The sequence below is a fragment of the Sorex araneus genome, chromosome 4 (genome assembly GCF_027595985.1).
Source record: "Sorex araneus isolate mSorAra2 chromosome 4, mSorAra2.pri, whole genome shotgun sequence".
NCBI lineage: Eukaryota > Metazoa > Chordata > Mammalia > Eulipotyphla > Soricidae > Sorex > Sorex araneus.
Genome location: NC_073305.1, coordinates 876171 through 902116, shown reverse-complemented (window position 1 = coordinate 902116; position 25946 = coordinate 876171). Strand labels below are relative to the sequence as shown.

General features: G+C 62.6%; 1 protein-coding gene across 6 annotated transcripts in view; it reads right to left on the bottom strand.

Annotated features, from left to right (window-relative positions):
* CHL1 (cell adhesion molecule L1 like) overlaps positions 1-25946 on the bottom strand; it is a 91197-nt gene that overhangs the window by 46142 nt on the left and 19109 nt on the right. For all 6 annotated transcript variants that reach the window (XM_055134909.1, XM_055134905.1, XM_055134906.1 and 3 more), the window contains one exon: positions 2062-2222. In XM_055134909.1, coding sequence (XP_054990884.1) covers positions 2062-2152 — 91 coding nt within the window. In that variant the 5' untranslated portion in view covers positions 2153-2222. The remainder of the gene's footprint in view (positions 1-2061; positions 2223-25946) is intronic.

The window sequence follows — 25946 nt, the reverse complement described above, 5'->3', positions numbered from 1 at the left end:
CTGCTCATAGATTGGGAGGATTAACATTGTCAAAATGTCAATACTCCCCAAAGCATCATACAGATTCAATGCAGTCCCTACAGGGATACCCATGAGATTTTTCAAAGAAATAGATCAAACACTCCTGGAATTCATGTGGAACAATAAACCCCCATGAATATCTAAATCAATCCTTGGGAAAATGAAGCTAGGAGGTATTACTTTCCCCAACTTCAAACTGTGCTATAAAGTGGTAGTAATTAAAGCAATGTGGTAATAAATAAAAACAGACCCTCGGGTCAATGGAACAGAACAGAAAACTCTGTGATAGACCTTCAGGTACAAGGTTAGTTAATCTTTGATAAAGGAGAAAAAAACTCTGAAGTGAAGCAAGAAAACCTCTTCAACAAATGGTGAAATTGGTCAGACATATGCAAAAGAAACTGAGCTCAGACCCTTTTTAATGTTATGTGCAAATCAAATCAAAATGGATTAAAAACCCAGATATCAGATCGTAATCCATAAGGCACATAGAGGGAAACATGGGAAGAATTCTCCGTATCAATGAAGCTAGAGGCATCTGTAAGGATGAAATGCCACTGACCAAGCAAATAGAAGCAGAGACAAACAAATGGGACTGCATTAAATGAAGAATCCTTTGCACCTCAAAGGAAACAATGGCCATAAAAAAAAGACAGCCTGCAGAATGGAAAAATTTATTTGCCGACCACTCATCTGAGAGGGATAATATTCAAGATATATAAAGCACTAATAGAAATCCACATGACAAAAAAAAACGCCCAACCCTATGAAAATATAGGAAGAAGAGATGAACGGGAGTTTCCTCCAAGAAGAAATACAAATGACCGAAAAGCCGAAAAAAACAATAATGCTCCATCTCACTAACACTCAGGGAGATGCAAATCACAGCAGTGTGACGGCGTCTCGTACCACAGAGACTGGCACTCGTCAAGAACAGCGGCAACCCGTGCTGGCGAGACTGTGGGGAAAAGGGACCCTCGTTCCCGCTGGCGAGGATGCCGGCTGGTCCAGCCTTTATGGAAGACAATACGGTCATTCCTAAAAAAAAAGCTGGAATTGGGCTGGAGCGATAGCACAGAGGGTAGGGCGTTTGCCTTGCACTCGGCCAACCCGGGTTCGATTCCCAGCATCCCATATAGTCCCCTGAGCACTGCCAGGAGTAATTCCTGAGTGCAGAGCCAGGAGTAACCCCTATGCAATGCTGGGTGTGACCTAAAAAGCAAAAAAAAAAAAAAAACCGTTGGAATTGTGCTCCCATATGACTGAGCAATTCTACTCCAGGATATACCCCAAATCCCCAAAGCACGAGGCATAAACGACACCTGCACGCCTATGTTCACTGCAGCACTGTGTGCAACAGCCAGACATAGAAACAAGCTGAACGTCCAGGAACAGACGATTAAATGAAGGAGCCACGGCACATGTACCACATGGAATACTACACGGCCTTCAGACAAGACAGAGGCACGCAGTTTGCTGCAACACGGATGGATCGGGAGAGTATCGTGTTGCGTGAAGCCAGCCAGAGGGAGGAGGCACAGACTCAGAGATCTCTCCCCTATGTGGGTATAAAACCTCAGGGGCCAGTGAATGCCCAGGGGCAATAGAAAGGGAGCGCTGGTCTTTGGCAGAAGCTGGGCCCTGGGGCAGGGGCGGGCCGCCAGGACAGGGGGGAGGGGACGTGCCTGCCACAGAGGCAGGCTGGGGGGTGGCGGGTCCTGGGGAAGGGGCGGGTGCTGGGGCAGAGTACCACAGGAACTCAGCCGTGACTACCTCTGTGACCTGTGATTCTCAGTGACTCCATTTTAGACCAAGAGAAGGAAAGAGAAGAAAGGGAAACTGAGCCACTGCGGCCTCTGAGCTGGGCCCTGGGGACTGGCCCTGCCCACGTCCACCATCGCAGTGAGCAGGGGCTGCGGCTCCCGCCCGGGGGGGCTCCGAAGACGACTCCCCGGGGCAGGGCCAGGACGGGGAGCACGTGGGCCCTCCGTGGCTGGAGCAGTGGGCCCCGCGCCCCAGGGAAGGGCCCCGTCACCTCACCTGAGAGGGGGATCTCGGTGGCCGTGCAGACGCTCAGCAGGAGGGCGCCGAGACACCAGGCAGACCCCCCGGCCCGCCACGGGGCCCCCATGGCTCCTGGGGCCGGCCCTCAGGGAACGGCCGGCGTCCGCGGGCTCTGGTTGGCACAGCCGCGGGAGGACCTGGAGAGAAGCACGAGAGACAGTCAGGGGCGGCTCCACGCGGGCCGACAGCCCGCAGACCCCCGGCCACAGGCACGTCTCCACCTCGCACAGCCCGGAGCTCTCTCCTGGCCCCTCACAGACGGACCCACCCCACCCCACCCGGCACACCTGCCTCCGGGAGGCCCTGCCCCCGCCCGCCCCGCCCCGGCCTCGGCACTGTCCAGCCGCCCCTCTGCAGAGCCAGACCCTTCGCAGTCAATCACCCCCGCCCCAGCCACTGCTGAGGACCACCCGGGCTGAGCTGCTGTCTCCACACTAGAGGACGCGGGCACCAGTGGGAGGGAAACTGAGTCAGCCCAGGGAGGAGCTCCAGGTGGGCACTGAGCCCCGAGCACAGCTCCAGGAGGGCTGCTCACGAGCAGTGCTCGACAGTGAGCTGCTCCCCCACGCAACGACCAGGTTCCTGGGGTCAGCATCTGCTTCCCACTGGGAAACAGAAGGACAATGAAACCAGCAGGCAAACGGATCGGCAGTGATTCGAGTTCTGGATTCCGGCAGACGGGGCAGCAGGGCCGGGTCCGAGCCGGCCACGATCCAGGCGGCAGCTTCGCTGCAGGATTCTGTGCTCGAGGGGCCACGAGCACCCGAGATTCATCTGAGGCACGAGACCAGGAAGGAGGCGCCCACGTCGCCATGGAAACCGAGGGTTCTCCCCCTCCTCTGAGCCCGGGCAGGAGAGTGCTCGGACCTCGTGACCCCCCTCCCCACCCGCCCCTCGGCTCCGTGAGCTGCCGTCCACTGAGAAGCAAAGCGGGGGCCGACCTGTGCCCCAGCACCACGGTCCTGCCTGCCGTCCACGGCGCGGCCGGGACACACACCCGCCCGGGAGGCTGCCGTGGGAGCACCCGGCCCTCCCGACCCCTGGTCAGCCTCAGCAGGACCGGCTCGTGCCGGCCAGCCACGGTGTCGCCTCTCCCTGCGCCTCGCCTCAGAGAAGCTACGTGGACCCGCCCGGACCACCCCGGGGGGCAGAGGAGGCGACAGCTGGCCCCTCCGCTGACCGCTCCCCGGGGCGCAGCTTCACTCTCCCAGAGGCCTGGAGGCCTGTGACGGGCGCCGGGCCGTGCACTGCCCAGGCGAGGAGGGTCCCGGGGTGGGGGGTCCCCGGGCATCACGTGTGCGGAGAGACCAGGAGCGCGTGGGTCAGGCCCTGAGCGGGACGTGTCGCGGTCCAGCCCGTGGGGGCCCAGGCCGGCCCTGGCAGTGCCCACGTGGGCCCTTTGCAGCTGGTCGGGCTGAGCCGGAGGGGGGCGGCGGCCAGGTCCTGCCTCGTGAGTCCCTTCCCCCTGGGCCGGCTCGCCTGCTGCTCTTGCGTGGACACGGCCAGCCACACCCCTCCCTGCCCGCACTGATGCCCCCCACAGGCTGGGCGGCCGCACTGCACCACACCAGGCTCGGGGCCGCAGCCACTCTGCTCCCGGCCCAGTGCTCGTCTGTCTGGAAGCTTGTCTCCGTCCGGGCCAGTGGCCGCAGCCGTGCACCTGCCCCTGCAGGGGGCGCTGAGCCCGCCAGCCGGGTCGCAGGGTGGCCAGGGCAGCGGCTGCGTGCAGGGAGGAGCGTGCACTCGCGCCCGTCTGCCTCTGTGGCTGTGAGGACGCGACACCCGGCCAGTGGCTCGGCACGAACATACTCAGGCCACGTTTCTGGGGAGAAACTGCAACAAAGGGACCAGCACCCCGGACGGGCTTCTAACCCATCTCCACGGCGGCAGGACCCAGAGCCGACAGCCCGGCCCACCCTGTGCCGGAGCCCGGAATGTGGCACCCCCCCCCAGCCCGGGACACGCCGCCCAGAGGCAGTCCCCAGAGGCCCAGGCCTCAAGGTCCCCACACAGAGTGACCAGCGTCCACAGCTCGTGGAATCCTGAGTCCACATGGAGCCTGGGCTGCAGAGACTTGCTGGAGGGGTGTCCACACGGAGCTTAGTGGACCCCGACTCACGGGGCACAGGGGGATAGTGTGGGACAGGGACAGGGGACAGTGGGGAGGGACAGGGGACAGTGAACAGGGACAGGGGACAGTTGGCAGGGACAGGGGACAGTGGACAGGGACAGGGGACAGTGGGGGAGGGATAGTGGACAGGGAGCAGGGAACAGTGGGGGAGGGACAGGGCACAGTGGACGGGGAGCAGGGGACAGTGGACAGGGACAGGGGACAGTGGACGGGGACAGGGCACAGTGGATGGGGACAGGGCACAGTGGACGGGGACAGGGCATTGTGGACAGGGAGCAGGGGACAGTGGACAGGGACAGGGGATAGTGGACGGGGAGCAGGGGACAGTGAGGGAGGGACAGGGGACAGTGGACAGGGAGCAGGGCACAGTGGACGGGGACAGGGCACAGTGGATGGGGAGCAGGGCACAGTGGACGGGAGCAGGGCACAGTAGACGGGGACAGGGCACAGTGGACAGGGACAGGGCATCCGTGTGCACCCTGGTCTGGCAGTTCGGACACCAGCGCTCTCAGACAGGTGCTGTGGCGTCGGCTCTGTCCGTGTGGCTGTGGGGCCAGCACAGACCCTGGGCGTGGCCGTGAGTCCTGGCGTCTGTCCAGTGCCTGGGGCAGCGCCTGCAGCAGGATCTCGCTGGCCGGCCACAGTCCCCCCGGCTCAGGAAACAGGGAGTTTCCCAGCTGCTGACCCCTCTGGGCGCAGGTCACGCAGGGCCACCTGCCCGTAACCCCGTCATGGCGCAGACGTCTCTGGGCTAGCCCCTCGCCGGGCAGTAGGGGCCAACGAGGCAGCCAGTGTCCGGGGGCCGCTGGGCAGGACGTGCAGAAGGTGCTCAAAGGCCCAAGACCTGCTTCCGGGCCTACGAAAGGCTCGGCCGAGCTGCACCCTGCGGCCATGCGGCCTAGCCCGGGCCACCTCCTGCGATGGCCCCACGTCTTCCAGAACCGGCCTCCCCTCCCCTGCAGTGACCGCGGTGCCCACACACACTCACACATGTCACACACTCACACACATATTCACACAAACTCCAGACAGACGAGCACTGGGCCGGGAGCACGGCTGTCCCTCCGCTGCCCGGGGCCATCATGGCACGGGCCCTGCGGGGGCTCCCGGACATGCCTGAGGTGCTGCCCTGCCCTGGCCTCTCCCCTGCCGGCCTCCGTCTGCAGGGGCTGGTGTCTGCATCGGGGGGAAACTGAGGCCCCGCAGCCTCCTGCTCAGGGGGAGCCTCGCTGCCCAGTGAGCTCAGGAGCCGGGACACTGGGCTTCCTGTCCGGCCTTGGGCACCCGGGGCCACGGCCCTCCCGGCCCCACTCAGGGGAGCACTTTCCGTGCAGACAGCCCAGCGGAGCACCGCAAAGGCTGTGCTGCCCTGCCCACGCCGCCTCCTGGGTGACAGGCCCAGAAGTGACCCCAGCCGCCCCCCGTCCCCGCTGCCTGTGGCCGGCCGGCCCCCGCTGACTCTGCACAGTAACTCGGGGCGTCCAGCGGGGGGGTGTGCGGGGGCTCTTTGTGCCTGGTGCCGTGGGCTTCTGGAACGTGAGCTCCCGGGGGGGGGGGACTGCCGCCCGCTTGCCCCCCACCCGTGCCGGGGTGTGAGCGCCGGGGGGCTGGGAGCAGCGGGGGAGCCCCCTGCACCCGCCACGTCCCCACGTGCCCCCCACCCCTCTGCTCCTGTGTGCGCCAGGCGTGCGAGGGCAGTGTCCACACTCCCACACGCAGTCACACGCAAAGGTAAGAATCGTGTTTGGCTCAAGCTAGGGTTTCAACACGCTCGTCGGCTAGGAAAGCCGCACGGGCCATTTCACCCGAGCCTGCATGTGGAGGGAATTGCTCCAGGAGCCACCGGCAGGAGATAGAGGCCATCAGTGACGAGATTGCCATTAACGAGTGCTATCGCCATTAAGGTTTATTGGAGCAATTTCTGCGCGTCATAATTGCTTTTATATGTGAAGAAATCATTTAATTATCACATCTGCACGAGGCAGGTGCAATAACCTGGCGCTGGTGTGGCACCGCCCCCTCCATATCTGTACCCGAGCTGGCATAGAGGGCGCCCAGAGTGCCACGGCGGAGGGGCTAAGGGGGTCACAACAAGTGGAATCTCCCCAGAACCTTCGCTCCTGACTATAAACCCACAATCATCCAGAACTAATAATCTCGAGCATTCAAAGGCATTTATTCCCTATTAGGCTAAAATGCATCAAACCACTCAAACAAGAGATGTGTGCAGCCACTGTGGAGAGTGTGACCAAGAAATCCCTCCCACTCTGAGCCGGTGCCAGGGAGGCCCTGGAGCAGGGCAGAGGCGGGTCCCAGGGGGCTGAGAGGCACCGTCCCCGTCTCCGCCTATCCCCCAGACCCAACCCTTGCTCTACCTCCAGCACCATGGAGAGCTGCGTCCTGTGAGCCAGACCAGGGAAACCCCTCCCCGGGAGCGGCAGCATGGAGGGAGAAGCACCGAGGTCACATTGTGAATGTGTGTCGAAGTGTTTATGTGTGAACATGTCTGTGTGTATGAATGTGTGAATATGTGAGTACCTGAGTGTATGTGTATGTGTGTGTATTTGGATGAACTTGTAAGTATATGTGTGTGAATGTGAGTGTGTCAGTGTGTAATGTGTGTGAGAGTGTGTGTGAATATGTGTGAATGTGTGTCAGTGTTTGATGTGTGTGAGTGTGAATGTGAGTGTGTGATGTGTGTGAGAGTGTGTGAGTTTGTGTGAATATGTGTGTGAGTGTGTGACATGTGTGAGTGTGTGTGAATGTGAGTGTGTAATGTGTGAGAGTGTGTGTGGAAATGTGTGAATGTGTGTCAGTGTGTGATGTGTGTGAATATGTGTGTGAATGTGAGTGTGTGATGTGTGTAATGTGTTTGAGAGTGTGTCAGTGTGTGTGAGTGTGTGAGTGTGTGTGTATGAGCGTGTGAGCAGGGCCTGAGCCCAGAAGCCCAGGGCAGGAGCGGCCCACTAGGGACAGCCCCGTTCTTCGGGCCATGAGTCTGTCTCCGTGTCACCTCCCCAAACCCTCACAGAGTCAAAGGCAAACAGGCGACTTGTCTGAAGGGCAAATGCTCGTGTGGAACTGATGGAACCTCGGGCCTGTCTGAGACGCAGCCCACGGGCCTCCCGTCCACTCTGAGACACAGACCACGGGGCCTCCCGTCCACTCTGAGACACAGCCCATGGGGCCTCCCGTCCACTCTGAGACACAGACCACAGGGCCTCCCGTCCACTCTGAGACGCAGCCAAGGGGCCTCCTGTCCACTCTGAGACACAGCCCACAGGCCTCCCGTCCACTCTGAGATGCAGCCCACAGCCCTCGAGTCCACTCTGAGACACAGCCCACGGGGCCTCCCGTCCACTCTGAGACACAGACCACAGGGCCTCCCGTCCACTCTGAGACGCAGCCAAGGGGCCTCCTGTCTACTCTGAGACACAGCCCACAGGGCCTCCCGTCCACTCTGAGATACAGACCACAGGCCTCCGGTCCACTCTGAGACGCAGACCACAGGCCTCCCGTCCACTCTGAGACGCAGCCCACGGGCCTCCCGTCCACTCTGAGACACAGACCACGGGGCCTCCCGTCCACTCTGAGACGCAGCCCACAGCCCTCCCGTCCACTCTGAGACACAGACCACGGGCCTCCCGTCCACTCTGAGATGCAGCCCACGGGCCTCCTGTCCACTCTGAGACTCAGCCCACAGGCCTCCCGTCCACTCTGAGACGCAGCCCACGGGCCTCCCGTCCACTCTGAGACTCAGCCCACGGGGCCTCCCGTCCACTCAGCTCTCACGGGGGGCTCAGGAAGCCAGGCCGTCATCGGTGACATTGGGGCTCCGTGGAAATGACGGCCCTGCACCAGAGCAGGCCAGATGCTGGGCTGGGGCCTTCACTGAATGCACACAAGAGGTCAGCGTGCCCATTGCGTGTCTAATGCAGTGAGGCTGCTCTGCAGGGGAGAGACGCTGTGTGTCCTCAGGACGCGAGAGCACTCTCTGTTCAAGTCTCAGGTACATGGATTCACTCCCTCGGTCTTGCCCTGCGGTGGCACCAGAGCCTGCAGGGGCGTCAGCCAGAGCCAGACGTGCCCCCTGGGCCGGGGAGCCCCACGAGTCTCAGACGTGCCTTCCGGGCACGAGAACCCAGGGCAGAGGTCCAGCTCGCCCGTGTCCACAGTCTGGGCACAGGGAAGACACGCCTGTCACCAACACGAGACTCATGTTTGGGGCTTGGGGCCACACGTGGAGGCGCTCAGAGCTCAGTCCCGCAGTGCTGGGGGCTGGGCCAGGTGCCGGGACCCAGCCAGGCTGTGTGCAAGGCAAGTGCCCCCTCACCCCTCCATCCAACCTCCCTCCGCCCTCCACCTCTGCACTTTCGTCCCAGTACCAGTCAAGAATGCAACATTCATCCAAATATCACCTGGTTGTAGCAAGTCCCGTGATGACCCTCCACTCCTGTCCACTCCCGCCCACTCCCGCCCACTCCCGCCCACTCCCGTTCACTCCCGCCCACTCCCGTCCACTCCTGTCTACTCCCGTCCACTCCCGCCCACTCTCGTCCACTCCCGCCCACTTCCGTCCACTCCCACCTACTCCCGCCCACTCCCGTCCACTCCCGCCCACTCCCGCCCACTCCCGCCCACTCCCGTTCACTCCCGTCCACTCCCGCCCACTCCCGCCCACTCCCGCCCACTCCCGCCCACTCCCGTCCACTCCTGCCCACTCCCATCCACTCCCATCCACTCCCGCCCACTCCCGCCCACTCCCATCCACTCCCATCCACTCCCGTCCACTCCCATCCACTCCCGCCCACTCCCGCCCACTCCCGTCCACTCCCGCCCACTCCCGCCCACTCCCGTCCACTCCCATCCACTCCCGCCCACTCCCGCCCACTCCCGTCCACTCCCGCCCACTCCCGCCCACTCCCGCCCACTCCCATCCACTCCCGCCCACTCCCGTCCACTCCCATCTACTCCCGCCCACTCCCGTCCACTCCTGCCCACTCCCGCCCACTCCCGCCCACTCCTGTCCCTGCACTGGCCCCAGACGGTCCCTGCCTGTGTCTGCTTCTGCTGGCCAGTGCAAACCAGAACCTCGCCTGGCCTGTCCAGGGCCCTGGGGTGGGTCCTGACGCACGCCTGAGCAGGTGTGGGACCCCTGAAGCCTCTCCCCTCCGCCCCTGCAGTGGGGAGGCCAGAGGGCCAGTCCTGATGGGCAGAGGCAGTGTCAGGGACGAGCAGGGCCCGGGGCCCGTGCAGAGTCACGAGCCACCACCTGCGTGTGGAGACTCAGAGTTCCCGGTGGGACCCCAGCGCCCGCTCTGACGCGGGGCAGACGAGCACTCGACCAGCTGCGGCCCGAGACCCCGGCTCTGCTTCCCCCCACCGCTCCGTCCCGCCCCAGGAGACCCCGGGCTGGGGCGCTCGAGGCTCCAGTGCAGGCGGGTTAAGGGACGAGTCGGGAAGGCCCCTTCGACCTCAGGAGCAAGAGAGACTTTCCAACTCCCGCGCGGGGCTGAGGGGAAACTGAGGCAGAAGCCAGCGCTCTGGTGCGTCTTTGCACAAGCCCCGACAGCCTCAATCCACCTGAGGGGCGCCACCCTGCACCCGCCAGCTGGGAGCCTCCAGGCCCCACGACCAACCGTGGGGGCTGAGGTGGTGGTGGCGCTGGCAGACCTGGGGGAGCCCTGGGCCCTTGGGACATGCTCACGCCCGTGCCCAGGAGCTACAGAGCGAAAACCTGCCACGGAGCCTGGGACTCAGGAGCCCCTTGCAGGAGGGGGTGAGGGGACCCACTGCCCCGAGGGAGGCCGAGTCTGCAGCAAGGCGCCCGCACTGCCCGTGCCCGTCCCTCCCTCCCGACACCCACAGGCCCTCCGCGTCCCCGCGACTGTGCCCACGGTGGGAGCTCTTCGCTTGCTCTCTCCCAGGCTGGGCCCCGGGCTGGGGCTGTGCCTGCAGGGGCCACCGCCTGCAGACCCTGGGACGGGCAGGCCGCGGGGGAAGCCTGACCCGGGGGGCGCCGGGGACCACGGCCGAGAGGAGCAGAGAGCAGCGCACCCACTCGTGCCGAGGCCCCACCCGCCTCGGAGACGCTGCTTCCAAGCGGTTCATCAGAGGGCCGGAGCGATAGGACAATGGGTAGGTTTGATCCTCAGCACCCCACACGGTCCCCCGAGTCCCAGCAGGGGTGACCCCGAGCACAGAGTCAGGAGAAGGCCCCGAAACAGAGATAAAGAGAGCAGCATGAGAGAGTCCGCCTGTCCCAGCCCTCGCTGGGGAAGGGGACACGGCCAGCAAGCCTGCAGACGGTCACTGGCCGTCACAGTGGGGAGGGGCACTGCTGGCACCGAGCGGGGGACCGGGCCCAGTGCCACGCGTGGTGTCACGCTGGTGGCTCCCCGGGGAGGACGCCTGCCCCACGGGCCCCACTGCCATTCAGGGGGCTTGGCTGGACACCGGCTGGCCAGGACCTGCCAGCATCAGATAGCAGCAAGATTACAAACAGAAAGAAAGACTTGTAGGCGGTTGGCAGGCAGGACGGATGGAGCAGGGCAGAGATGGGCAGATGGATGGGTGCTTGAACGATGATTTCATGCATAAATTAAACGACAGCAGGAAGCAGCCTAGGGGGCTCCTTACGCCATTGCTAGTTGCAGGAAAATTATGTTCGTGCTGTCGTCTGATGAGGTTTGCGCAGAACTTACCACTGGGGGCTTGGGGGGCTCCAGCCAGCTGTCCGCAGGGCTTATTCCTGGCTCGGCACTCAGGGATCACTCCTGGCAGGCCCGGGGGACCATACAGGGTGCCAGGGACCCAGCTCGGGTTGGCCGTACTCAAGGGGACAACCTCCCCCCACCCACTGTACTATCTCTCCAGCCCCCGGGTTTCACCACGCAATAGTGGACTATCGGACCACACGGGGCCGTGGGGAGACTCTGGGGACGCTGACGGGTCCTGACTGTGTTTGTGGGATGGTCCAAGGAGCAGGTGATCACCAGTTTGCAGGAAAGCGTCCCCGGAAACAGCCATCCTGAGCTTCAGGGGAACGTGTCTCGCCCCATGTCTGTGTAAGAGCTGCTCTGAGTCCCGGGGCTCGAGGTGCCGGGAGGGCGCAGCGTGGCCCCTGAGGAACAGGGACGAGCCAGCAGTGGGCCACACCCCGCACTGCCCAGGGGACTGGGAGGGTTTCCCTGAAGGACCCGCTTTTCCTCACGTGACTTAACTTGCACTTTCTGAGGCCTCTTGGCAGCGGCCGTGCGTGAAGCCCGGGCCCACTCAGAGCATAGGCGGGGGCTCCTCACGGCAGGAGGGGCTTCGTCCTACACACAGCCTCCACAGACTCGGTCACAGAGGCAGTGGCCAGACCTGGGGGTGCAGAAGCTTCATCCCCCACGCACCCTGCTCCCTGCGCAGTGCTCAGCCCTCCCAAGCACTCACGGAATACGGAGGTCGGCTCTCCCTGTGCCACGCCAGGGCGGTTGGTGGAGCCTGCCTGCCACATGCCCAGCGGGGTGGCGCATGCCAGGGGCTGACGGGCAACCAGGAGTTCTGTCTGGCACAGAATCGACAAGGCTGAAACACTTACAGAGAAGGAAACTAAGAGTTTGTCTCTCTCCAGGAGGCGAGTGCAGGGCAGGGAGAAGACGCTCACGCTTCTCTCACTCTCACCCAGGCCGGCGGCACCCATCAATAATCATGACACAGTATCGATGGGCTTACAATGGAGAGACCCCCTGAATGACAGCAGCAAGGAGGGACGGGAACAAAGGGCTACACGGGTGCGAAGTTTCTGTGAACTCCTCGGTTCATTCCGTTAACCCAAACTGTCACTTAACGTGAGACAATAACTGTAATCCTCAGGGAAGCCTCGCAGAAGTAGGAGAAGCAACACAGGAAAATGATGACACACTAGGAAGTATTTGTCACCAAAGACAGTGGGCAAGGGGAGTAGGGAAGAAAAGTCACAAAACAAAACGTGGACCCAATTGTACGGTAGCTACATTCAAGGCAGCAGAGGAAACATTGTAACCAAAGAGCGGATGTTCAGAGAAAGTAACCCAACCCTGTGCCTCTAGATGTAACAAGCTCAGATCCAAAGTATGTAGGTTTCAAGCACGAGAGAAAAGAAGCCCACCTCCAAACCGACCTGGGTGGGGATAGTAGCGAGACAAAAACAGGTTCTGTGGGAAAACTGTCACCGAGACCAAGGGACCCGGGAGTGCTCAGGAGTCAGACGTAGCAGCGGGGCCGGGAGGCAGCACGGAGGGCAGGACACACGCCTGATGCAGCTCCGTTCCCCGGGGAACTGCTGGGCGCGGCCTGGAGACCCCCAGGGACGCTGAGGGCCTCTGAGGTAGCCCGGGTGTCCCCGCAGCTCATCCTCCTCCTCAGGCTCCTGCACGCAACCGATGGCCCAGTCACCACTGAGGACCCCTGTGCACCGCCTGGGAGCCCCCCAAAGCGTGGCAGTTACCAACAAAAATGAACCTCGCAACAGACGTGAAGGGAGCACGGGAAGATCCAAGAGCAACAGTCGGACGCTTCAATACCTCATGCCCAACAGTGAAAACTAACCCAGACCAAGGATTCAGGAAACGGGGAGACACGGGACTCGCCAAACACACACACACACACACACACACACACACACACACACACACACGGAGCATCTGTAGGCGCTAACACAGAATCTTGCTGATTCGGCTCTGCTCATCTCTTACAGCGAGGCTGCGATCAGCCCTGCGGGGAGCCACTGGGCTGGGAACGTGACCCCTTAATTGGGACTCTGGTCAATAATGTATGTGAGTGTGTGGAGGAGAGGAAGGCGCGGAAGCTTATTAGCAGCCCCTAAATCAAGGGAGGAAAGACTTGTGTCGGGCTGGCCAGAATGAAGAGCGTTTATTCGATCAGCGGCAGACAGAAGCGCCCCAGCCCCTTCCACTGGCCCCTCCTAGCAGGACAGTCCAGCGTTGACCGTGGCCCGGGCAGGGCTCCGGGGCGGCACTGTCACCTCTGCCTCTGTGCTCACCTGCGAGGCCTTTGTCACACCCAGGCTGACGCTCACAGTGAACCCCCAGCCCCCGCCGTGCGTTCTGGCCGGGGCGGCCACAGTCCTGAGCTTCCTCCCCACAGGATTGAGTCCTCGGGGCCTCCTCTCACGTCCACATGGTTCCAAGTAGGCTCTTCCTCCTTCCCAAGGGCTAGTCCCCTTTTTCTTCACAAACCCTCTAGAGAATGACCGAGCGGCACCATGTCAAGCCCGTCTGTCGCGGGCACAAGCCCACGGCACTGTTGCTGGCGTTAAAGCAAATGCCCTCCATCCCCCTAAACGATCGGTGAGGCTTGTACACCCATTTTTTATTTTATTTTGATCCTAACATAGGAAGAATATTCCATGAGGCCACTATAGTATCAGTGAAAACCTCTTTTAATTTCTCTTTCTTCTCTTTTGGCTATCTTTTGTCAAGTAGAACCCTGATCTTCCCCACATAGAAGCGTAATTAGCCATTACAAACAACACAGAGAGTGGGGACGGGCCTATTTTTCTCATCCATGCCTTTATACTCAGCAGTAAAAAAATGCCAGGCGAGTAAAACCATTAACGCATTTGCAAAGGATTTCTCAGATGTGTTTTCCCCAGGCTCAGCATTTCATTTTACAACCTCTATTAATCAACCCTAAGAAGCCGGAGTCCTACCCCCTCCCTTCTCTGGGGGTCCCCACAGCCCCCCGGCCCTCCTCTTTGTCCCCAGAGCCGCCGTCCCCTCCCACGGCCCCACCCTCGCCTCTGCTCTTGCCGTCACCCCAGTCCAGTCACCCCCGAGCAGGGCAGCCTCTGGTTTCTTGGACCTGCAACAAGCAACCGTGTTTCTGCTTTCGGAGACGAGTCGCGAATCACAAAGACCATTTCAGCCCTGCCAGGACGGCGGGCGGAGACTCCCCACCTCGGGCCACCAGCCGAGACTGGAGAGGAGCTCCCAGCTCCGGGCAGGCTCTGACTGGAGGGAGAAAGGGCTGAGCGTGACTCTGCCCTCGCCGTATTCAGCCATAAAGGCTCGCAGCCCCAGGAAGCACTTGATTTAAACGCAGGGGTGCGGGGGGGGGGGGGGGCGCCGGGAGGCACTGGCGGGAACTCTCCCTCCATTTAAATAAACATTTTAAGCAGCCAGCCGTGTCTGTGAGGCTGCGGGAAGGGAGAGGCTGGCCACCGAGGGGTCACTTAACCCGGTGCCATCCCCACTCCCTGAGGCGGGAGCCCAGGAAGAGTCGTGGCTTCTCTCTGCCAGCCCTGGAGAGCCGCGGGCACGGCAGGCACGGCGCTGACCTACTTTCCGGCTCCGTCTGTCCTGCGCGGCCCCCACGGGCCCCTGTCAGGGCTCCCACGAGTGGCCCACGGAGAGGCTGCCAGCGGACCAGAGGACGGCGCCCGCACACGCCTGGGCAGCCCACGCCCGCCGGCCCTTCCACACCGGACTCTGCCGGCCACTCGTCCTGGCCCCCGCCCCGTGGCCTGGGGCCCGTGGGTGGCTCCTCAGGGCGTCCCTGGCTGTCCCTCTCCGGGCGCCCGTCTCTCCCGGCCTCACAGCGTGTCTCAGCGGCTTCAGTGCCCGCCTGTGTGGGGCCGCGGGCACGGCAGCGCCCGGGAAGCAGGTTCGCGCCGTGCCAATCACCGGCCCAGCGGCAGGTGGTGCCATCTGTGCGACACGCTCTGGTGTCCCGGGTCACTGCCCGCGGGGGGGGGGCAGCTCCTGACAGGTGGAAAGGGCCCCCGGGACCTGCCCTGCAAAGGCATGTGACGGGGCGGGGCCGGATCCAGGCCTGAGGCAGCGCGAGCTGCCCCTCGGTGCCCCCCGTCCCCGGACCCTGCGGGGGGCCAGGCCCCGGGGAGGGGACAGCAGCAGTCGGCCCAGCGACCGCACCACCGTGCTGGCCCAGGAGCGTCTTGTCTCCCGGCCGACTTGCAGAGACGAGAACAAAGCGGCTGTATGTGAGTCCGGAAAGTCTTCACGCTCCTTGTTCCTTAGAACAAAAGCCTCAGTCATGAGCAAAGGGAGTGCCGGAACAACAGCTTCCGAACACACACACACACACTCACACACATACACTCTCACTCACACTCACACACTCACACTCACACTCACACTCACACACTCATACACATATACTCACATACACACACGTATACACACATACACACTCACACACATACACTCTCACTCACACACATACACTCTCACTCACACTCACACACTCACACACTCACACTCACACTCACACACTCACACTCACACACACACTCACACACACTCACACACTCACACACACTCACACACACTCACACACATTCACACTCACACACTCACACTCACACACTCACACACACATACACTCTCACTCACACTCACACACTCACACACACTCACACACTCACACTCACACTCACACACTCACACTCACACTCACACACTCATACACATATACTCACATACACACACGTATACACACATACACATTCACACACATATACTCACACACATACACACATACACTCACATACATACACTCACATATACACACACTCACACACTCACACACACTCACACTCACACACTCACACACTCACACTCACACACTCACACTCACACACACTCACACTCACACACACTCACACTCACACACTCACATTCACACACACTCACACTCACACACTCACACACACACTCACACTCACACACTCACACACACTCACACTCACACACTCACACACACTCACACACACACTCGCACTCACAGTCACACACTCACACACACTCACACACACTCACACTCACACACTCACACTCACACACATATACTCACATACACACACTCATACATACTCACATATTCACACATGCTCACATATACACACTCACACACATACACACATACAGTCACAGACACACACTCACATATACACACATACACACTCACACACACTCACATATACACACACTCACACACGTATACACACATACACACATACACTCACACACTCACATACACACACTCACACACACTCACACGCACACGTGTGCCCTCTCTGGCCTGGCGGTCCAGCACCCACTGTCATCCCATTTAATGGTGCTTCAGGACCAAAGTGAAATCTGAAAACTCTGTCACAGAAAAGAAAGATGTCACAGAAGCAGAGCACGGCATTTGCTCTAAATGAATGTGTCAGGGCTCCCTTTGCCGTCTCCAGAATTAATTCCCTTCCTCCGTCATCTCAAATGTCGTGTCTTGGGGGAGACAATGAGGAGACGGAGAAAGGCAGAAAAAGAAGGGGAGCCAATTAGGCACCTCAAAACAAAGTCAGGAAATAGGGCACGTGTTTTCACTGAGTCCCAGTATTAAATAGATGCCAGGAGCTCTCCGCGGGATTTTTGCAGTTTTAAAAAAGAGACAGAAATGATCAGTGCAGTGATGAGAGTTTGGAATCCCGGCAGCCGGGGCCCCGAGGAGGCCGAGCCGTGGGCAGACGCGGGGGAGAGCGAGCAGTTAGGAGACGCCACAGGAGGTGAGTCTCACACCCTGCGACCCCCTCGCTTTATTCCCCTAAGTACGTGTTTTCTCCAGGATCCCTTTATAATCTTGAAATGTGGATATTGCTACTTAATTCTAGGACGGAGAATACCATAATTATCAAATAATACCCCTCAATTACCGAGCAGATGCGGAACACACTTCCCTGAACCGCCCGCTCTCGGCCGGCTGTGGGAGGGCTTTGCAGAGCCCCCAGCTCGGCAGCACACGACAGCCTGCCCCGCACCAGCGCCGGGCCGTGACCGACACCCACTGTCTCCAGGACCAGTGCTCCGAGCCCCCAGCTCGGCAGCACACGACAGCCTGCCCCGCACCAGCGCTGGGCCGTGACCGACACCCACTGTCTCCAGGACCAGTGCTCCGAGCCCCCAGCTCGGCAGCACACGACAGCCTGCCCCGCACCAGCGCCGGGCCGTGACCGACACCCACTCGTCTCCAGGGGCCAGTGCTCCGAGCCCCCAGCTCGGCAGCTCATGACAGCCTGTCCCTGCACCAGCGCTGGGCCGTGACCGACACCCACTCGTCTCCAGGAACCAGTGCTCCAAGCCCCCAGCTCGGCAGCTCACGACAGAGCCTGCCCCCGCACCAGCGCTGGGCCGTGACCGACACCCACTCGTCTCCAGGGGCCAGTGCTCCGAGGGCCTTAACCATGTCCAGGGGCCGAGGCCATCGCCCAGCGGAGAGCGAGACTGGGCGTCGGGCAGGCAGCAGCCGTGGCTGGACCTGCGCCCGTGTCCCCGCCTGTGTGCGGCCCTGTGCGAGGTCAGCTCCCACCTGCCACAGGGTCCGGCGTGACGCCTGCTCACCAGACCCCCTGGGCGCTGGCCCCACGTGGCTCCGGCATCTGAGTGCCCAGACAAACAACCCACCTGTGAGCTGCAGCCGCCCTGCCCCGCCCCACGCCAGCGTCCTCCCCGCGGGAGAGCCCGGCCTTGCCCTCGGCACCCCGCCCGCCACGTCTCTGGAGGAAGGTCGCCACAGCCCCTGCCTTCAGCCACCATCAGGACTCCGAGGGCTCCCACGGCACATTTCACGGGACACCACCACAGCCACAGTGCCCGGGACACAGGCTCCTCCCCGGCACCACCGTGAGTCCACCACACCTGGTTCCGGGAAGGATGAATCAGCGGGAGGGCCTGAGGGCCCCCTGGGGAAGGCGCCGGCCGCACACAGTTGATCTGGGTTTGATTCCCGGCTCAGTGACTCCTGAGCACAGTTCCAGGACTCGGTCCCCAGCACCACCGGCTGTGGCCCCCACGACAAACTAAGGCCAATGCACAGCAGGGCTGTAGGGCCCAGCCGGGCTCGACCGACTCGTCTCACCATCAGTCTTGGAATAGGGGTTTCCCCGTGAGCTTTCCCGGTCAGGGACGTGCCCGCTGAGTGAAACAGCCATGGTTGGAAGGTGGAACAAGGCCGGCTGCACAGTGCTCGGGAGCCCTCGCCACACGCCAGCAGGTGCCTGACTCAGTCTGTCTCACCGGACCAGGCTCCCCCCCCCCCCACCCAGGTGGATTCATCGTCCCACGAGGGCCGTGGAACTCACCTCTGGACGGCACGAGCGGGTGAGCAACGAGTCCTCAGGCCTGGTCCTCGTCCAGCCCCCACCCCGCAGAGTGGAGGGAGGCCCAGGCCTGGCCGCTGGGCCCACGCAGCCCGGCAGCTGACCCTGCAGGGGCAGCCAGTGCTGGACGCCCGCTGGCAAGGGGTGCACCTGCCACAGGTGAAGCCCCACGGCCAGCGGCCAGCGGCTGCCAGGGCAGGGCAGAGCCGGGCGCCGGGCCCTGCCTCCCCCTCCACTGCTCCCACGCACCAACCTGAGGCTGCTTGGCACTCGCGCCACACCCAGCCATTGCTGCCATGGCGGAGAGACACCGGACTCCAGAGGGCACAGACGCCTGTGAGCAGACACCCGGGAACACACCTGCCCCGTGTGTACACACCTGGGAACACACCTGCCCCGTGTGTACACACCTGGGAACACACCTGCCCTGTGTGTATATGCCTGTGAGCGCACCTGCCCTGTGTGTACAACCTATGGACACACCAGCCCTATGTGTACACACCTGTGAACACCGCTGCCCTGTGTGTACACACCTGTGAGCGGACCTGCCCTGTGTGTGTACACCTGTGAACACACCTGCCCTGTGTGTACATGCCTGTGCACGAACACCTGTGAACACACCTGTCCTGTGTGCACACACCTGTAGACACAACTGTCCTGTGTATACACACCTGTGAGCAGACCTGCCCTGTGTGTACACCTGTGAACACACCTGTCCTGTGTGCACACACCTGTAGACACAACTGTCCTGTGTGTACACACCTGTGAGCAGACCCCTATGCACACACCCGTGAGCAGGCACTTGTACACAGACACCCACGGTCACACACCCACCTGCACACACCCGTCCCGAGGGCAGGCAGCTGTGCACATACACCCGTGCACACTCTGTGAGCCCACACCTGTGTGCAGACACTGCTCCTGGATGCCCTGATCCGGGTGTCGGCAGTTCCCCAGAATCAACCTCCTGCTTCCCCCTCCCTGCCACAGAGGGCCCCACAGCCAATCTGGCGGACCCCACTGGGGCCCCCGGTCTCCCCGCGGGGTGGGCAGGGCCGGGCTGTAAGCAGCAGTGGCCATTTCACGGTCTCTTCTGGGAGGCCATTGGCCAGGTCCCTCTCAGGGAGCCCCTGGCCATGCCCCTGGGGGCGACCCTTCCCGCCCCTTCCTGACTTGCCCTTTCTGCCCACGCCCCACCGGCCTTAGCCCCACACCCGCCACCAAGCCCCAGGCCAGTCAGATGCCACACCCGGCCCCAACCACCGTCAGGACCCCGGAGGGTTCCCACAGCACATTTCAAGGGACATCACCCAGGGCCTGCGTGTCCCTACGAGGCCAGTCAGATGCCACACCCGGCCCCTGCCATGCCCACCCGTCCGTACTCCAGGTCTGCCCCAGCCTCGGCCGCCACCCCCCGCCTAGCTCAGGAGTGCAGCATCTAGTCAGGGCCCTGGGCGGGGCGGGGGGCTCCGGGGGTCCCTGCCCTGCGGTGTCTGCACCAGGCAACCTCCTGCCTGCCGGCACCCCAGCCTGCGTCTGCGTTTCCCGAAAACCCTCCTCACCTGCCACCCCGACCGCTTTGCACTTCATTATCCCGTGTTTACGCGCCGCTGGAACACGCCTCGCGGAAGCGTGAGAAACGCCTCGTTCACGTGCAGGAGCGTGCCGGGCTGAGCATATGTGGGGCACAACACATTCGGGGCAAGAGTAAACAGAGAAGGTAATAGCGACAACAGTCGCCGGGAACCGCGTGGCAGCCGGAACGGAAGCTGCGCGAGCCCTCCCCGGAAAGGGCCCCCGCCCCCACCCCGAGGGTCCGACGCCCTCTGGGCCGCAGGGTCGCCCCGACAACGCCTACCCCGGAAGGTGCCCTGACCTACACGCCAAGTGCTCGCACTGGCGAAAGACCCCCACGTCTAGGGCAGGGGGTGGCCCCACCGAGCAGATGCCTCGAGAAGGTGCGACCTGCAAGGGGAGAAGCGTAGGGGCCAGGCGCGAGGTGCTGGGGTCAGGAGCGGGGGAGGAGGGGAAGGCCCAGAGCCCAGAGCAACAGCGGGACAGAGCCAGGAGAGGAGCTGGGCACACGGCCGGCCACGCCCCCCTCGGTCCTCCCAGGGTGGTCACTGCCGGCTCCCCTGAGGGCGGCCCGGAGGCCGGGCGGTGGCGTCAGGAGGGGCCAGAGAGGGAGTCTCCCTAGCAGCGCCTCAACTCGCTCAGCGCCCGCCGGGGGAGACTGGACCCCACGGGGCCGTGTCTTCCGGCTACGTCCTGCCGCTGACCCAGCTGACGCCTCTGTTCGAGGCTCACGCTGCCACCAAGCACGGAGCGTTTCTCCCTCAGGCGGGAGTGTGCACCGCTGCAGTCGGGGTGGACAGTCCCTGCTGAGCCAGAAACCCCGGCAGCGCCCCGTCCCCGCCCGACACAGGCGCCTTCAGCTCCCCGTCCGGTGTGCCGCCCCTCAGCTGGCATCACCCTCCTCCCGGGGGCCCACAGGCCGCTGAGAAGGCCTGGGCAGGAGGGCGGGGCCGCGGGGCCTGGCACGGGCGCGGGGGCAACGCCCAGAGACGCCCAGGCAGGACAGGGCAGAGACCCTCGCCCGAGCTGGGGGCAGGACGGGCCCTGCACAGGGGTGCGGGGCAGCTCTCCCCAGGCCGGGCCTCGCCGGGACAGCTGTGAGAGGGTCACACACAGATGGTCACCAGCTCTGCGCGACCAGGGCAGGAGCCCACCCTGGGCGTTTCTCCGAGCAGGTGAGCAGCACCGCAGGCACGGACAGCTCGGCCCGCAGAGTCCCCCCGAGGGGTCCTGCGAGCCTGGGGCACTCTCACCAGTGCTGACCGCACAGCCGCTGACCGCGTCAACCCTGCCCGGGGAGGTCGAACGGCTCGCTCAGGCCTAGAGCACACGGCAGCCCGTGGCTTTCTCCAGCCGTCCGCTGCCGACTGCCTCCCCTAACCCTCACAGTACAGAGCGAGATACAGCGTGGACACGCGGCAGGCGCACACACCTGCAGATACACACATGTACGCACACACACCTGCACACACACATATGCCTGCTCGGACATACACATGTGCACGTACACCTGCACAGACAGATCAGATGTGTGCATACACCAACACTCACATACATGCACACACATGTGCCTTAACACGCATGTGCTGGTATGTCTGTGCACACGCATGCACCAGTACCGACCCAAAGAGGTTCTGTCCCCCTCTGTGTCACCTGGAGGAGCCGATCGTCGGGGCAGCCTGAGTGTGGTCTACGCCATGACACTCAGAGACTGGAAGGTTCTGATCATCCATGAGGTCCTGGCGACTTCCCTGCTGCCCCAGCCTCCCCGCTGCTGGGAAAGAGGCTGTTTGGCTGCTCACGGGGGCCTCGGCACTTCCCCAGGAGGCAGCAGCCTCTCCCAGCCGCAGCGGGAGCTGGTGCCGGCTGAGGGCGGCAGGTCTGCGAGCAGCTCGGAGAGAAGCAGAGCGGGCAGGGCAGAGGGGCGGCAGCTCAGCACCGGCCCTGCCCTCGGGGAGCCCCTGGCCCTTCTCCCACGGGGGTCAAGGCCGTCTGTCCCTGAAGCTGGGCGCACAGAGGGGAGACAGGAGGGCTGAGGTGCCCCCTCGAGTGTCCTCAGCCGAGTCTCTGGCACCCGCCTCTGCTCCCCACAGGCAGCCGGGGCAGGCGAGGCGCGGCACGTGAGGGCTGGCTGCCGGCCGCTCTCCCAGCAGCAGGGACGGCTGGTTCTCAAAGGCCACCCTGCACCAGAGCTCATCCCTTGCCCTCACTCTTTCCCTGTCGTCCTCACGCCACACAAGGGCCACGCGAGAAGCTGCTTCAGGTTAGTCCTCGGTCTGTGCATCTCACCCTGACGTGCAGGGGAGCGGGGGTGTCACTGGATAAGGGCACATGCCAAAGGCCACTTCCTCTGCACCACCGCTCATTCTCTCAGTGCCGAATGCACGCCAGCTGGGTCAGCCCTGGCTCCTGAGACGGCTGAGGGGAGGTGGGTCCTCAGAGGAAGGTGGGTTCCGGCTCCTGAAGGAAGGTGGGTCCTGACTCCTGAGAGGAAATGGGTCCTAGCTCCTGAGAGGAAGGTGGGTCCCGGCTCCTGAGAGGAAGGTGAGTCCCAGCTCCTGAGAGGAAGGTGGGTCCCAGCTCCTGAGAGGAAGGTGGGTCCTGGCTCCTGAGAGGAAATGGGTCCTAGCTCCTGAGAGGAAGGTGGGTCCCAGCTCCTGAGAGGAAGGTGAGTCCTGGCTCCTGAGAGGAAGGTGAGTCCTGGCTCCTGAGAGGAAGGTGGGTCCTGGCTCCTGAGAGGAAGGTGAGTCCTGGCTCCTGAGAGGAAGGTGGGTCCTAGCTCCTGAGAGGAAGGTGGGTCCTGGTTCCTGAGAGGAAATGGGTCCCAGCTCCTGAGAGGAAGTGGGTTTCAGCTCCTGAGAGGAAGTGGGTCCCAGCTCCTGAGAGGAAGGTGGGTCCTGGCTCCTGAGAGGAAGGTGGGTCCCGGCTCCTGAGAGGAAGGTGGGTCCCGGCTCCTGAGAGGAAGGTGAGTCCCGGCTCCTGAGAGAAGGTGGGTCCCGGCTCCTGAGAGGAAAGTGTATTCTGGCTCCTAAGAAGGCTGAGAGGAGGTGAGGTCCAGCTCCTGAGAGGAAAGTGGATGCCAGGAAGATGGGTCCCGGCTCCTGAGGAGAAAGCTGCACCCGACTCCTGAGTGATCACTGGCCTCGGTTCCTACACTGGTCATGTGCAGCTGGAGCAGGCGGCCACCGTGTGAGCAGCTGTGGCGGGCCTTAGGGAGGGATCAGTGTCAGCACAGGAGGGACGGCTGATGGATCGCCTTCAGCATGCGGCGGTGTGCACGCTGAGTCGGGACTCAGAGTGAAGGGAAAGGTGTGGGCCCCTGAGGGCGGACAGAGTGGAGCGACAGAGTGGAGCAGCCTGGACGCCTAGATGTGGAAGTCCTCTCGCTGACCCCACCACAGCACGCAACCGAGTTCATGGGTGTCTCCCGCCACCTCACTCCGCTGCACTCCCACTGAGGTGAGGGATGTTTCCTGCAACCCCTCTGCCCAGCACGGGGCACAAGGACCCCTGCGGCCTGCACCCCACTGGCCAGGACAGTCAATGCCCATCACTCCTTATGTCTGTCCTCAGGAAACTCTGCACAGCTGTCCTCTAGGTGCCCAGAGAGAAGGTCACTCGCGGGCACTCACCCCAGCCACTGCTGTGAGCCCGCGGGGGCAGCCCAGTCCGCCCCAACACTCTCTGGGTGCTGGGCAGGGCCACAGCAGAGGGGCAGCAGGCGTCCTGCCTCAGGGAGCCGCGCTGACCGCCTTGTCCAGCCCTGCACTCGTGGACAGGGAGATGGACAGAACAGAAACCATCACGGGGAGAGGAAGAACGGGAGACAGCTGCAAGCTCAGGTCCCGGCAGCCCTCCGGCCAGCGACACGCCAGCCCTGCCCGGGGGAGCTAGGGGCCGAGCAGGGAGGTGAGCCTGGAGCGGGCAGGTGACCTTGAGAGGGGCAAAGGTGAACTCATGAGCGAGGCAGGCACTGTTACGTGGAACCCGAGGATGAGGCTAAACCACCACCTAGAAATGCACATCTACACGTGTGTGCGCACACATGTGTGTGCGTGTGTGTGTGTGTGTGTGCTTGAGAAGTGCACGCGTGTGCACCTAGACTCCATGCAAACAAGACTGGCTGTTTAACATTCTGTGGTCAAAGCCTGCCTTGGAGCCCGGCGTGCACGAGCTGAAGCGAAGCCCAAGAACAGAGCACGGGTCAGACCCCCCTCACGGCACCCCACCCTCCCTGGACACGGCAGGCGGACACAGCAATTCACACTTTCCTGGGCTCGGAAGTGACCGGAAGGGTCTTGCCAGCCTGAGGAAGTGACCTCAGGGAGGTCAGAAGGAAGAAGAAAGCGGCTTCTGCAGACACTGTGAGTCGGGGAGTTTCCTGTGGGCCTGAAGGGCTGTTTCTTATCATTTGGTTTTACAGTCCTTGGATTTCAATTTCCAACTCAGCTTGATATTTTCAGTTGGAAAACTAAATTCATTTTAAACAGGACTGTAAAAACGTGACAATTACAAAAGGGATGATTTGAAAAACCAACCATTATGGGAAATTAAACGTCCCACCGAAACACTAAAGGCTTTTTAGCTGAGATTTATGTGCTGTAAAATTTAATCTAAGATAAAAGAAACCGCTGAAATGTGGATTAAAGAAATGTAAGTAAAGGTGCCAAGGTGGGGCTGCGGCCCTTCCCCGGGCCCTCGCCCCGCCCGCTTCCCCCCTACATGGTCCAGCACGTGTGTCTCCACCTCCGGTTCCCGAGGCGCTGAGGTGCGCTGGGGCAGGAAGGACGCACCCGCTGTGGGACAGGGACAGACACTCAGCAGCCACAGGACGCTGTGTGTGAACCTCCCTGCAGGACGGGGACGGAGGGGTGGCGAGGCTGGTGACAGACGAGGGCTGTGAAGGTGATGACGCAAGGCTGGCATCGAGGGCAAGAAGGGAGCGTGTCGGCCACAACGGTCATGGGGGGACGTTTGCGGGGACCAGGACGGTGATAAAGATGGAGGCGGTGGCAGGTGGTCACGGGGGTGAGCGAGAGCCGATGCTTATTCCACAGGACAGCGGGGCTGAGGCCGTCTGCAGCTCGGACACAGCTCAGAGCAGTTCCAAGAACAGCCGATGGCTTCACCCTCCTCCCGGCCTGCCCCGGCACGCAGGGACCACCGCCCCCTCCCACTCAGCCCTGCCCGGCACCTCAGACAAACCTGGACATGGCCGGAGCAGGAGCCCAAGGCCGCTGGAACCCCGCAAAGCAGTGGTGGCTTCCCGAGCCACAGAGACCCACCCCGGGGGCTGCGGGGGGGCTCACTGTAAATGCTCTGCTGTAAGACTCAGCCCCGCGTGCAGTGTCGGGGCCGCCGTCCGTGCTCAGCTCCCCGGGAGCCGTGCTGAGTCCCCCACTCGGGAGCACGTTGGCCGAGACGCCTCGGAGCGAAGCAGCTTCAGCCAGGCTGTGCCGAACACGGGCCCTGGCAGCTCCGAGCAGAACTGCGCGTGCGGGCGGGAGGAGGGAGGGACGAGGGCCGGCGAGGCCCTGACGCGAGAACAATGGCCCAGACCGGCCGGCCGGCGCGGCCCAGCAGGGACAGGACAGACCCCAGGGCTGCCGTGGCTGTGGCGTGTCGGGGCTGTGGACGCATGGCGGGGCAGTGTGGGGGGGGATGGGGGACAGCGCTGGCCTTGCGTGCCCCCAGGCCCAGCAGTCACGGCACGGGGTCTCCCAAGCCCACCGGGCGCCATCCCTGACCACCGAGCCAGGAGTCACCGCCGGCGTGGCCGAACACAGAACCCCGGGGCCCGGCAGCGACGTTCCCGTCCCAGCAGGCGCCCGAAGGGAAGATGCTCCGGAGATGGAGGACGACGGGGAGGGGGAGGTGGGGAGGGGGGGCCGGCCCAGACCCCGGGACTCCCACACCAGCACCACAGGAAGCTCATTTGGCAGAATTAAATCTGGCCGGAAAGGCTCCCAGGAGGCAGCAGGAGCACTGGGGGTGGAGCAGCAGCAGAGG